Below are 14,134 nucleotides of genomic sequence, written 5' to 3' on the forward strand. Positions count from 1 at the left end.
TTCAATAATATGCACAATTAACTTTGGCAAATCACTGACGACCTTAATGAGTTATTCAAGTTCACATTCATTTGCTATTATATTAAGACTGGTTATAAGTGTCGTCCCAACGTTGAGAGTTCGCTTTCGTTTTAATTGTTCATGTTTTGTGGTAGAAAACAATGACATACCTGTGATCATCTATCCCTCTGGTCTTCTTTTGTTAAATCGTCTTTTGTTTTTCATTCGAACTTACGTTTCTTTCAGCTTGAAAATATAATACATCTAAAAAAGCAAGGGTGTTTTGGGGTATAAAAAAAAGGCGTGCACGTATTTTTCAAGCCATCTTTGAGGTATAAGGGTAGCAGGTGAAACAGTCTTTCGTGTAATTACAGTTTTTCAAACAAATGAGCTTTCGATTGAGATTTCCGGCCATTTAAATTTCTTTTAGAGGTTAAAATAGGTTTTGTTATCAGAGTTTCATCGGCCGGGACTAGTTCCATGTAGTTTACAAAAGAAGAGCTAACTTAAAAACAGATGGTGAGAAATGTGGCTAACCAAAGGGTAAATTAAAGCTTCCAAATTTAATTCAAACTGGCCATCTTTTGCCCTGGAAATTGCTTTCTATAAACTGAATTTACCAGTTATAGTCTCCATTTCAGCCCATCAGGAGATATCAATGAAGCATGAGTTATTGTCATTCGTAAAACGAATTACTATGAAGAGAAAATATTAAATTATGTCCCAACATAGTCTAAATTTTTAGTATTTCCATGCTTCAGTTCCATCCAGTTTCTTTCTATAAACTGTGCATCAACAAGTGTATTTAAAAATGAGTTAATTTACAAGTTGCTTGTCCAAAAATGTCAAGAAACATCATTATACTGATAAGAACACAAAAACCTGCAAAACCGAATGGACTGTTTCGTTTAGCTTTAATGAATTTTTTCATGATAAGAATTACATGACGCTAGTTCGAGGAACTAACTATTTGCCTTATTCCTTCTTGGGTCGAATGTTGTAGCTGCAAATTATACATTTATCCTCTGGCTGTCTCCCAATGCTTACGCGGAAAATAACATTGTTTGTCTAACAATTTCAACGCAGTTTGTTATGTAATCGTCTTCCTTTTTGTAATGCTCCTTGAAAATAAACTTTCACGTTTACGTAATAGTAAGAACTCAGTATTTGCATTATTCTGAATAACTTTACCCTCCGGAACACTGAGTTTCTGGGTTGAAACTATCAGAATGAAGCGTTGAAATGAGCTATAACACACCGCCTGGCTTTTTATAACCATCCTTATCACGCAGACAGTTTTGGTGCATTTAACTTTCAAGGCGTTCCAAACTAATTTGTCCTTTTAATTGTGGCCAAGGGTGTACATATTTAAGTCTGATTTTCGTAGTCAAAATTCTCAGAACTCGCCATCTTTTCCCAATCTTTTCTTTCATGAATAAACAAGAATAAACAATATTATTGAATAAATAAGAACGCTCTTACAGTGTAACTCTCGCTTGCTTGAAGATTAGATCGAGAAATGAGGAGGCGATTAATTCTACACGAAAAAGGATTTACTAGAGATTCTTCACTTCCTCATTACTTTATCGACGGTCGGACATTCTTCAAGATATTTACTTTTTATTTGTTTCTGAATTGATTTAGTGAGCGTTTTAGCGACGACCGTAAATACGTCTGCGGTCGAATACGCGTATATAAATACACGAAAATTCAAGGGCCTCGATTCCAGAGAAATTACATCAGTGTTAGAGATCAAAAAAGTGATTTGCGTGGCACGTCATTTCAATCATCGCCGAAAACAAACCGCGTGCTCATTACACCACCATCGCAGTTTTGCTAATTAAGATTCTTCTTTTTTTTCGACCACTGTAGTATTTACTTGTTCCAAAGTAATCAACGCTTTCAAGCGATAGAATTCGTGAAACGACCTGTTCTGGAAAAGCTCTTAATTCAATCTTTCCTAAGCTTTCTTCGCAAAACATGCGTGGCTTCGGTCACGCAACGATTCTTACTCTCAGTTTCCACGGTCTCCACTAGGAACGCCTGGGACCATGATCTCCTTTACGTGTCCTAAATACGAAGAAAGACGGCTTGCAGATTATGAGTCTCGCTGCTTAAGCGAGCAAGACTAAAGGATCATATTGCTTCTGCGAGCGTGGGGTGAATGAGAGAAATCTTATCTCCAACTATGATAGCCAGTGTGCTGACTGGATCAGATTGCTCGAGTGCTTTTTCGCGGCAGAGCGACGAAGGATATTCCCCATTCCTCTACCGCCTTTATGGCCAAATTCATTCCACGGCTTGTCAACAGTCGCGTCGTGCGCGCGCAACCAAGGGGAGGGGCCGGCTCCCCGATTTCGAGTCTCCTCTCGCGCCGATTTATGCCCGTTTTATGGGTTGTACTGTAAACCGGCGGTTTTCTCTCTATACTCTATCGCTCCAACGGCTCCGATAGACTCCAAATTACGCCTAGGTAACACACGCTAGTTCTGCTTTCCATTCGTGGTCTTTCTTCAAGATGCATTTGCACTGAGAGCAAACCAAAGGTCGCCAGTCTCTGCAAACTTTCGCGTCTGAAGCCATCGACTGGTTTGAACTCCGCGTTACCCGAACGGTTGAAGACAGTTCAAGTTACTCACGCTAGGGGTACTAGTAAGTGACAAAACATTGCTCCATGTCGAGGTTAGCTTGCGTGGCAGGCGTTTGAAAGGGAAGGGAAAAGGAGTTTTAGGTGCGAGAGAAACGCGAGGGGCGCGCGAGGGGCGCCCCTCGCGCGCCCCTCGCGTTTTTCTCGCACCTAAAACTCCTTTTCCCTTCCCTTTCAAACGCCTGCCACGCGGGCTATGTCGAGGTCTCAGATCAAGCAGCCAAAATCACACGGAAAGCGGGACAGTATGCCTTTTCATACACAACGGTAAACGCGAATAAAATTTTTACAAGGAAATGATTCACGCATAAACTGACCCTGGTCGGTAAAGCGAATCTAAAGCGGGCCAGCTCAGTTAACCCGTCTATGGGCTATCTATGCGGCTAATGCTTTGTCACTCACCCCCAGCGTGAGTAACTTTAGTTATCTTCAACTGTTTGGGTAACGCGGAGTTTAAACCAAGGTTCCGTCGATGGGCTCAGGTTTGCAGAGATTGGCGACCTTTAATTCGCTTTCGGTACAAATGCGTCTTGAAGAAAGATCACGAATGGAAAGCAAAACTATCGTGTGTTACCTAGGAGGAATTTGGGGGGAATTGGATCTGTCGGGCCGCTTCGCTGGAGTCCCCAGCCTTGGTACTCTTGGTACTGACCTTTATGAGAGAGAGAGCTGTTTACAGTACAACCCATAAAACTGCCATAAAACGGCCCATGGACCACACAGGAGAGACGTAACACACATTTTACGTAAGGTGAGCTGTTTTTCATTGAAATCCTTTCATTTTCGTAGGATACAGAAACAATAGGTTTTTTCCCCATATAAATCCTTAAAAATTTAAAAATATTGTTCTCTCTGAGTCACAACAGTAGAGACACCAACGATCACAGCGTACGTGGAAAATGACCAATGCTTTTACTGCGCTAAGTGGCAACCGTTTTCGGAGCAGACAGGTCTTACTATTAAGCGGACGTAAACTTCAGAACACAAACTGAACCGAGCCGTTTTCTGCTGCAGTCACGAGACATAAACAACAGACTTCAGGTCGCCTCCGAACGACGAATAATACAATAGTGAAAGGTTTTCAAATTCATGCCCGCCGGTAAGTGTTTCATTTCATCACTCCTGTCCAAGTTTTGATGGTATGCGTTCCATCGACAACACAAGCCGTGTTTCAGGAGCTGGTGGTGTAATATAATACCTTCACTACGTTGTTCATGTACTATTGAATGACAGTTTTCTGGCCCAGCGCAGTTTCTTTTTCCCTCGGGAGCCTCTCAACGAACTGGAAATATCCGCACTCACATCGCTAGCCTGCGTGGCAGGCGTTTGAAAGGGAAGGGAAAGGGAGTTTGCGAGAGAACCGCGAGGGGCGCGCGAGGAGGGAAGGAGCGAGCGTTTCTCTCGGGCCTAAAACTCCCTTTCCCAAAACTCCCTTTCCCTTCCCTTTTAAAACGCCGGCCACGCAGCGCAGGCTATCACATCGCCTGCGTTGCAGCCGGCCCACACTAGCCTGTCCCAGGCTCTCGGATAATGGGGAAGACGCGAAAGAAAAAGGCGCGCGAAAAGTTGGCGGGGTGGGAAAAAGGAAGGGAGACGCCGCCCTTGCTCTCCCCAGTTTCCTTACGTTTTATTTTCGTGTTTGTGCTTTCTAAATTCAGCGGATCCTACTATCTCGGAGCCTGGAACAGGTTAGCCCACGCACTCGTCTAAACCATTTGTAGAAGGTTTAGAGCGTCTGCGACGCCGGCTACACTCAAAGAATGCGAGTTGAAACGATGTTCGTGGGCCTTCCGGGCAGGCGTTCCCTCTCGCGCGCCTGTTCTTTGTTGCGCCCATCACTTCCAAGAGCCTGCTACGGAGGCTAAATTTTTACAGCTGTTAAATGGATAGTTTTGTTCGTGGGGGGTACTCCCATATATGGGCTAGACAGATATGTGCCGCCCAATAGAGAATGGTTTTCTAGCGCCTCGATAGAGCATTAGGGGGCTTTAGCATCGAGGACGGTAATGACAGCAAAAACGTCACTTTTGAAATGAATTCGCGTTTTTTCAAACTTTTCTGCGTTTATTCCAATTCGTCGAAAATGTCAAATGTAGGCGTATTTCCCTGGAGTTGATTTCTTGGGGCCCGAACTCAAGTTTAAATAGAGAAAGAAAAATTCGTCGTCGCTTGTTTACCTTAAAACATGAAATTAGGTATTTTCACGTCGTAACCTTGCAGTGACGGCAAAGAAATGTACAAAAAAGCGTGATACGCGTGCAGACTCGTTGTTTTGCTTATCTAAACCTATTGCTTTCTCGAAGTTCTCGTTGCCTTCGCTTTCGTCGTTGCTAAAGCTCCCAATAAAACAGAACGGCCTCTTAGAGCATTAGGAAAGTGACTTCATCAAGGTTTGTGTGTGTTGCCATCACCATCAATTCTTAGTTTTTGTTCTTTGAATAGGGTGTCATTTTTCGGGTTTATAACGTGTCAATTTTCGTTTACCTCCTCCTTAAATAGAGCCAGCATTTAAGACCCATTGGCGGCGCACATTTGGGAACAAACCTCCCGAGGGGGGGAGGGGGGGGTTCACTGTCCACAATATTGGACAAATTTAAGTTACTCTTTTTGAGTTGTCAATCAGTCTTGCTCTTCACTTTAAGTTTACTCTTCGTGGCTGATCTTAAGACCGTCGTTGCTAGCAAACAAGATCGCCATCTGGAGTTCCTCCTTACCGAAAAAGTTAACCTCGTACGCGGGTAGTTTTCGTCGTTATGAATATCAATCCCCTTCCTCTTCGATGCTGCAATATTTCCTTGAGGTCAGTTTGTTCCTTTTGAGGTAATCATCCAAGACCATCATAGGATTTTGAGGTTTCACAAAATGAAACACCTCGCCACTTGCTGTTGACAGCCCCAGGAGTTGGAATCGCGGCCGCCGAATCTTCAACCGGAAGTACAATTCTTTAATGCTACTGTTTATCTCTACTTCCGCCATGTGTACTTCTTCAACTGTGCTGCCTGCATTTCTAAGTAGCGACTGGAGTAGTGCGCAAGCGCCGTCTGAAGTAATGATATTGCAACCTATATTGAAAACTTTAAGGGTATCATTTAGTTCCAGACTCCTGGCTATGTTTTCTAATCCCCGGTCAGTGATTCGATTGTTATTTAGGTTGAGTTCTAAAAGCTTCCCATTTTGCTCTAGTGACCAAGCGATCCATCTAGCACCTTCTTGGCCAATTTCATTCCAGCTTAAATCCAACTTTTCTAGCGTTCGATTCTCCTTTAAGCCGGTGCAAATATGTTTGATTCCCTCATCGCTGAATCTGTTCCATCCTAAATTCAACTGTCGTAAGGAATCGTTACGCTCGATCATTTCTCCCAAATAATCCCCGCCAGTAACTCCTAGCAAATTATGGCTTAAATCCAGCTTGGTAAGGGAATCCTCGGTTTGCAACACATTGCTAAAAAATTGCATATCATCATCAGTTAAATGGTTCCTCGAAAGATCAAGTCTAATCAAACTGTCATTCACAGTTAGCATATTACCAAGCGCTTCGGCACCATCTTTGCCAATTTTATTCTCGGACAGGTTCACCTCAGTTATCAGACTATTTACCTCAAGTAATTTAGCCACGGAAATGGCCCCTTTATCTTGAATATCATTGAGTGACAGATCAAGTTTCTTCACTGAAGGATTTCGCCCCAAAGCTTCGGAAACAGCCACTGTACCCATCGGACCTATCCCAAGATTCCTCATAATCAGTTCTGAATCCCCGGATGTCATTCTGTCGAGGAAGTATGTCATTGCGAGCGGAGGTATGCCAAGCTGTTCGCAGCTCCTTAGAAACGATTCTCTGAGCGATAAATCGTGTATTTGGCACGCGTCTTGTACATCTTGGTGCCTGTCCTTTCTGTCGAGCCGATGAATCTTCTTGTTGGTCTTGAGACTCGCGTTTTCTGCGATCAACCTCTCATTTTTCAGCTCTTCATCATATTCATCCAAAATGCGGTTGAGATGGATTAACAAATTGGTCTCAGACACCACACGACTCTGTGGAAAAACATAGATTTCTTGAGCCCATCGTTTTGACTTCTTACCAATTGATATGCGAGGGAAAATGCTAAAAAATGGATGCTTGCTCTGCGCTCGTGACGAACGCCGCATTGCTGTATGTAATCAGTCCTTCCTCATCTCAGAAATATTTTAAACGTTCCATCGATTAACTGGTGTACTTTCATTCTCGAGGCTTATTCGGGTTTTAAAAATATAAAAATGAATTGCCAGTAAACTCAAAATAAATGGCTTTAAGTCGATCATGGAAACCAAACCGCTTGAACGAACAGTGCGTTACCGATTTAGAAGTGTTTTGAGACGTGCATGCTTACAATTGTTTCGTAATCCTCGAGAAATATGAGTCATTGGAATTCAAGATAAGGCCAAAAGGGTCAGCCACAAGTAAAACATTGATGGTTGCACAACGAGAGAGCAGATGTTGTTTTATTATGATGAAGCTGGTATCTTTTAATTAAACTGGTTTCTCGAGTAAATAAAAGGCAAATCCCCTTCATCGTATTGGAGAGTGCCGAAACTGTAAATTTAAATGCTTTGGCTACTTAACTTTAACGACATGTAAGGTACATTTATTAATTACTAAATACATTTGTGTAATGACTGCATATGGCAAGTCCCGACAAAAACCTAACAGCAATATTTATTTATCTCTTACAAAAATTTAGGTTTTTAACAACAAGTTAATTAAACTTAAAAAATAACTCATTTCGACAGTGGTGTTTTAGGACAATACAAGGTGAGGAAAAACCATATCTTTTGGCTAATAAAGATTGGGCACCCTGAACAAAACTAGCGCGGCACGACGAAATCAGATCATACTAGTAAATCTCTCGAAAGCTGTTTAACTTCTTTAAATATTCCGCCAGTCACTATTTTCAGAGCAAACATGTGATACATCACTCTTTTCACTCACCTTGGAGGAAGTAGTTTCATGGTACCGGTCATTTCGTAATTTCAATTCCGTGATAATATTGCCAGTCGCATTATGTAATGGAGCGTTTTTAGTCATTTGCGCTTATTTGTCATAGACCACACACTTGTTCAGTCAAACGTTACCTTTGAGCCAAAACACTGGCCAGTTTTCGTTACAAATATAGAACACAACTGTCTACTGTTATCAAACCCTTCAGTTCTGCTACATTCAGGCACCTAATCCATGAAGCGAAGTCGTGTTTTCCATAATTGATCAACTGTTTTGGGGTCGCAGAGTCAAAAAAGGTAATCACGAGACAAGAAATACTTGAACGAACTGTCGGAAAGACTTTTTTGTCTCAATCCACAAGAACAGCGACTGGCGTGATTTACTATCCAATTAATTACTTGCTGTGGGTGGGAACCGAAAACTCGTTTACCCACTAAGTCACGCGAGGGCACGCGCTAAAGTCACTTGTCACGTGATGCTGCCTTATCCAAAATCCGCAATAATTGGGTATTGATTGTTAAGTTGCGAGAGGAGCTTTTGGCCAATAACAGCGAACGGTCTTGTGTGTTTTGTCTTCTGATCAATTTCATGGTTTTACCATTTTCCCTAAGAAAGCTTTCTCTTTATAAAAATATCTTATAGGTCAAATGACAATCCAGCAAGACAACTATATGCCTCTAGCCTCCTTTGTTCTTTACAGGGTAAAGTGAATACTTTCCCCTTTAATGACTAGCTACTTCTTAGCCAGTCATTAAAGGGGAAAGTATTCACTTTACTGCTGTAAAGAAAATAAATATAAGAACGCTATCGGTTAACTTGTCTCAAAACACAGTGAGGAGAAAAATTTCTACACCCTCCGGTTACAAGTAATTTAGTACTAGAAATTAATATAGAATCATCATCGATATACTTCCGATCAATTCATACATGTTCATACAAATAAGTCGAAGGTCATTATTTCGAGACGTTATGATTTCGAAATTAGCTAAATAGAACTTAACAGCAATTCCTTTTCAATACTTTGAGTGATTAAAGAAAGCGCATTGACAAGAAGTACTTCCTAGTGAACCGATATTTCTTGGTAAGGTATTTCCCGACAGTTAAAACGATGCGAAGACTTTTTTAAGATTTTTACATAACAAATCATATCAACTACTGATTCAGAAATCACGTTTTTGTAAGTAATAGAGTTGGTAATGTTTTGGAAAAAAGTGTTTTACTTGGAATATTTATTTGCGTGTTATTTCTATAAATACTCCGTTCAAGTCTTGTTCATAAAAAGAAAATCGAATTTAAAGGATTCAATAAATCATGAAACCAAGCTGTTTTTGGTCAAAAATTCCTTCCCAAAATAAAATTAAACAATTTTTTCGGCCTACCCTTAGCAGTTTTAACCATTGTTTCCTCGCGTCGGCCATTTTCATTTTCGAGGCATCGTCTTAAATATGGATGACTATTTTTCTTGTTTGCTCACTATAATGGAAATGTTAAGAGCCATGTAGTTGAAATCTTGTGTAAATTTTAGTCAACCGCCGGAAAAGTAGTCAGGAATGGAAAACAATAATTCTCAGAAATCTTTCATTATGTTTGCTCAAAAACAATCTCATTCATTCTTTTATAACGTTTCCACGCAACAGAAAGAAAGAATGGTTGGTTTATCAACAAATGACAAAGGCCTCTATCACATGAAAGAGAATCCAAAAGGATGTTAACAAATAACAAAAAAAATTGTTAGTTTTCACCTTTCCTAACATTCATACATCGGTAAACAAACTAAGGAAATAAGAGTTAAAAGCGATTTTTGTCATTTGACAATGACAGCTACAGCTGGATTTTAGAGTAAAAAAAAAAAGAAAATATAGCTGTGAGAAATTTTAAACTGCAAAAAGCTGATGGGACGTTACGAAATGTTGCAAGAACTTTAAGGCGACATACTCTGAGTCAAATAAAAAAGGGACTGGCATAACATTAAGCAGCGCAGCGATCAATCAACATAAAATTGATATATGTCACGGAATATCTTCTTTCGGTTACTCGTAAGGCTTGAAGGGTTTTTCTTACAGAGAATAAATCAATTTTTTTTTCCGGTAACGTTTTCATTATCACATTTCCGCCTGATTATCTTTAAGAAAAAGATATCAAAACTATACTTTCTCTATTCTTTTAAAAGGTGTAACTTTAAAAGAGTTTCCTTTCTGTTACCTTCTGACCAGTTAATTCTCTTTAAGCATAGTTTCAGCCCCTCGATTCGTATGGTTTTCCGTCATATTCTACTCGGTTTTTTGAGATCCGGCCTTCTGTTCCGGTCTTATGTACGCAGAGTTCTAAATTGACAGCAATTGACGAACTTTCGTTGAAAAGGTTTTTGGCTGAATATTAATCCTTATTAAAATGAGTCTAGGCGCGAAGGGATTCTAGCTAGAGGTACTGTACTAGCTCTTGCTCAATAAACTGTCTAGTAAAATCAGGGCATACAAAGATGCTCAAGCTATGTTCTCAGTACTTATTTCACATAGCCTTTTTACAGCAAGCAGAGCACATTGCAATTAGTCTTACATAAGTTTTTATTTAGCTTTAATTCCCACCCACCCACATCCCGGGCAGTTATGATCTTCTTGTTGTTGGTGTTTTCGATTTCTAAGTTGTATTATACTGTGTCAACCCTACACGGGTCTCTATCTTTGTAGCCTAGTTGTATTGATTGATATCGTTTGTATTATTGTTATAAAGAATTGTAATAAACTGCCTGACCCAAAATATTGTGGCTTCGCGTGAATCTTGGGGCTTAGAATACTAGCTGGCTAATGAATATTATCACAAATTGGATAAAACAGAACAAATGCATAAATCTTATCTCAAGGAACTCTCTGTCGGCTAGTACATGCATCTATTTGGCATTTTATCGTTTAAGGCGCCCATCGTCGTTTCAACTTTCAGTCAACTCTCCAGTCAGGATCGTCTACAATTTTCAAGTACATACGCAAGAAGTCTCGTCCTACTGTACTGTTTAATGACATATATTACTCTCTGTTTTCGCAGGCGTTTCAAAGGTAGCCACCTCGATAATAATTAACCTTGAAGCGTTTCATTTGCTGGATCGTTTGTTTGCGAACGTTAAGAACATGAAACTGTCTGAATAACCGTCAATTTCATAATTAACTTTAAAAAGCCTCATTGCCGGTTACACGATCGGAACTTCCTTCCAAACAGATTTCTTTGTCCAAACTTGGACGGTTTCCCAGTAGCCTGAGTACCAGGTGTTTCTGGAGAAAGGGGGAAGAGAGAAGCGAAAAACCCCCCTTCCCCCTCCACCATCTAAAATCTTCTCTCCCTTACCCCCTTAGGAAGGTCTGATAATCAGACAGGTTTCCCAGTTTTGTTACATAGTCCATGTGACTCTCATTACCTGTCCTTCACCCAGGAAACCTTTGCCAAAATGCCCATATTTACCTGGTATTTGCTACATTACTAGTTATCGCCTTCATTTCAGCCAATCAGGAGGCACAAGCTAAGCTGTTATTATAATTGGAACCAGCAGGTGCTTCGAAAACGAATGTGAAGATAATTTTAAATTATCCTCTATACTCAGAACATTTAGTATTTCGATGTTTAGTTTCATTCTCTGCATCTTGTATCAACAAGAATATTTGAAAATAAATTAATTTAGAAGTTACTTGTCAAAAAAAAATTAAAATGTTATTTTTCCGGCGAGAACACAAATAACCTGCAAAAACAATTGGACCGTTCTCTGGTGAAATTACACAACGCTAGCTCGGGAAACCAACTTTTTTTCTTGTATTGGCTTAGGTCGAATAAAGGTTCAATATTTATGGTTTTGAGGCGTCAAAGTTAAAAAAATTGCAACCAATCGAGTACAAACTACTGAATAACAAAATAAGGAAACGAATGCAACATACATTCATTTCTCTTTCATTGGTCAATATTTGAACAAGCTTTCATTTTAAATCAATCTTTTTTTGTTGTGGCCGCTTTTTTCGATCGGACTGTGATTTGATGTAATGTTGATGTAGTACTGTGTCTTGTCACAATATCTCTACTCGAAGCAATCATTTATGTAGTAGACATTCAGTTTAAAAATTTTAAACATAGTAACAAACACTCAAATTTTAAAATTTTACCTATCAAATTTGAAAACATCCTTCGAGATTCAATGGTTATTTTAGGTTCCTTGAATTTTCTATACGGATTTCATTTCGGGTCGCTTGATTGTTGACAATTCAAACCACCCATGTTTGAAGCCTATTTATCCGTGAATAAATTTCTGGTGTTGCTTCAGACAACCGTTTCCAAGACCACCGTGTGAGAATACCAAGCGCATTACTAGTCCAAATTTTAAAAAATTAAATTTGCCGATAACAGACTAATTTCACAGCTCTAGTTGTCTATTTTGCTCTGATGTAATAAATTTCAATGTCTCCTATCTGATGTGGTCTGATGAGGTATACTTACTTTTCCTTGCTCTCTCATATTTATTTCCCGCTAAACATGTTGAGATGAACATGAAATATATATAAGTTATTGTATACCTTCAGCTGTGTGTAACTGGCTTTTATAGTCTGCTCCAGTGGCCGTTATTTGCATAGCATTCATGCAACTAAATTATTTATTCTTGTAATAGGTAACACCAGTTAAGCCTATGAGGGAAAAGCTGACATAACGTTTTCTTGCGCGTCTTTTTATCTATTTTTCGCCAGCTAGAAATACATTCATTTCTCTCAAAACAACTCTCCTACAAGCCCTAGGGAAGAATTCCCTGGCTACTGTCGAGTGGCCAAATATACAAGAGTTAAGTTTAGAGGCTCAGAACATTATGGAAAGAGTGTTAAAGTCTTATTTATTTATTTATTGTTCTTTTGTTGTTGTTTTTTTCAGTTTTACAAAAAAAAAAAAAATTAAACCAATAGAATGTAATACTGCCATCCCCTCATAACTCAGGGTTATTCTTAAAGGTATCCTTAGCAAGGGCCGCCAAAAAAACTCGAACCCAGGACTTTTCCGTTGTGGATCACTCGTCTCTACGCGGAAGGCGCGAAACGCGCGAATAGGATCCTTTGTTTATGTAACTGTCTTGGCACAGAAAGCGCTTTTAACATCACCTAGAGAATAAATGACCTTTCTAACATACACTGCGTCCCTCTCTCCATTAGGAAAGTCATACAAGAGAAAAGGCTCCTTACGTTGGACAGGGAGAAAACCGCAGCGCGATTCACGGCTGTATCAAAAAAGTACATTTTACCTCTATATCTCTCTAGATATCGGCTATAAAATTTGTGCTGGGTGAAATTCCACAATGAAACAATTGAAAAATAATGAAACAGTTAGGAATAATCCGAGGTAAAGAAAGTAAAACATCCAAGCCATACTCGGGAAGCGTTGTGATTTTTATCTTGCAGTTCATTGTCTAAAAACGCAGCGGGATTTGTCGCAATGCGTGTGGTTGGAGACGCTATAATAGTAGAACTTATATGCTGCTGTCAGGTGATTACTATTAATATTTTAGCAGCACTGAGGAATAATTTGATTTGCCCATGCCGATAGTAAGAATCATTTAGACAGACAGCTCACGGAATTTGAACAGGCTCCTGCTATACCGAGCTTAAGTTTTCACTGTCAATGGAGTCAGCTATATACTTTATGTTTTCACTTTCATGATATCTTCTGTACTCAGGTTGTTTTGCCTGATGTCTTTATTTAACCAGCGTTACAAGCACATAGTACAAAGAGACCTTTCCAAGAGGCCGCTGTTAAGCTAATCATGCTAATAATGCGTTACGGACACCTGTAATTGGTGTTAAACTACATGTAATCAAACTCAAATGTGATTCCGATGAACAAGAATAAAAACGGTTTAGCCTAGCAGCGCTGTTTTGATGATTCCGTCCAAGATACATTTTCACAGGGTTTTAATAACTTTTAAGTTGAGCAAAACTTTCTTGTTTGACAGAAGTCTGAATAACGACGAAATTTTACTGCAGAACTTTCAAACAGTTTTCATTATATTAGAATTCAGTGATTCGCGCTTTTGCTGACTGACCAACAGACATCCGCTTTTTGGCTATTACTTTCACGAAAACTTTGTTTAGATTTGTTTTAGTCGTTAACGCTAATAAAGTTTTATTAGCTAAATAAGGCCTTATAAAAGGAGATTTAAAAAAAGCAAGTTCTAAAACAACGTTTTAATTGTTTGTTAGTCAACCATTTGACGGCGCTTGTAAAGATTACTCAAGTGTAAATTGCAATGATTACATTGTCAATTACATACTGTGTTAAATGCCCATTGTGAAATATTTTAAAAGCTACTTATTGTTATCCTGCATCATCGTCATTGGGGTGTATTTTCTTAGGCAATAAGTTGGTCACATAACCTTTTTCAGAAACGGTCATAAAACAATCTAACTTTTCAACTGAAGAACTTTTCAGCTGTGTTCGCGGATGGAACTGACCAAAAGTTTAAAAAACTAAGACCTGAATCGGTAGTCGTCAGAGCTAGG

The 14,134-nt window shown here is 39.5% G+C and overlaps 1 protein-coding gene across 1 annotated transcript; it reads right to left on the reverse strand.

The window, feature by feature from the left end:
• Positions 1-5,222: 5,222 nt before the first annotated feature.
• On the reverse strand, positions 5,223-7,842 carry LOC140950659 (uncharacterized). The gene is made up of 2 exons (XM_073399909.1): positions 7,614-7,842; positions 5,223-6,679 (listed from the first exon to the last, which is right to left on the reverse strand). Exons 1-2 carry the CDS (start codon positions 7,707-7,709, stop codon positions 5,408-5,410), a joined length of 1,368 nt encoding a protein of 455 aa, XP_073256010.1. The 5' UTR covers positions 7,710-7,842; the 3' UTR covers positions 5,223-5,407.
• Positions 7,843-14,134: the final 6,292 nt, after the last annotated feature.

This window comes from Porites lutea, chromosome 10 (genome assembly GCF_958299795.1).
Source record: "Porites lutea chromosome 10, jaPorLute2.1, whole genome shotgun sequence".
Taxonomy (NCBI): Eukaryota; Metazoa; Cnidaria; class Anthozoa; order Scleractinia; family Poritidae; genus Porites; species Porites lutea.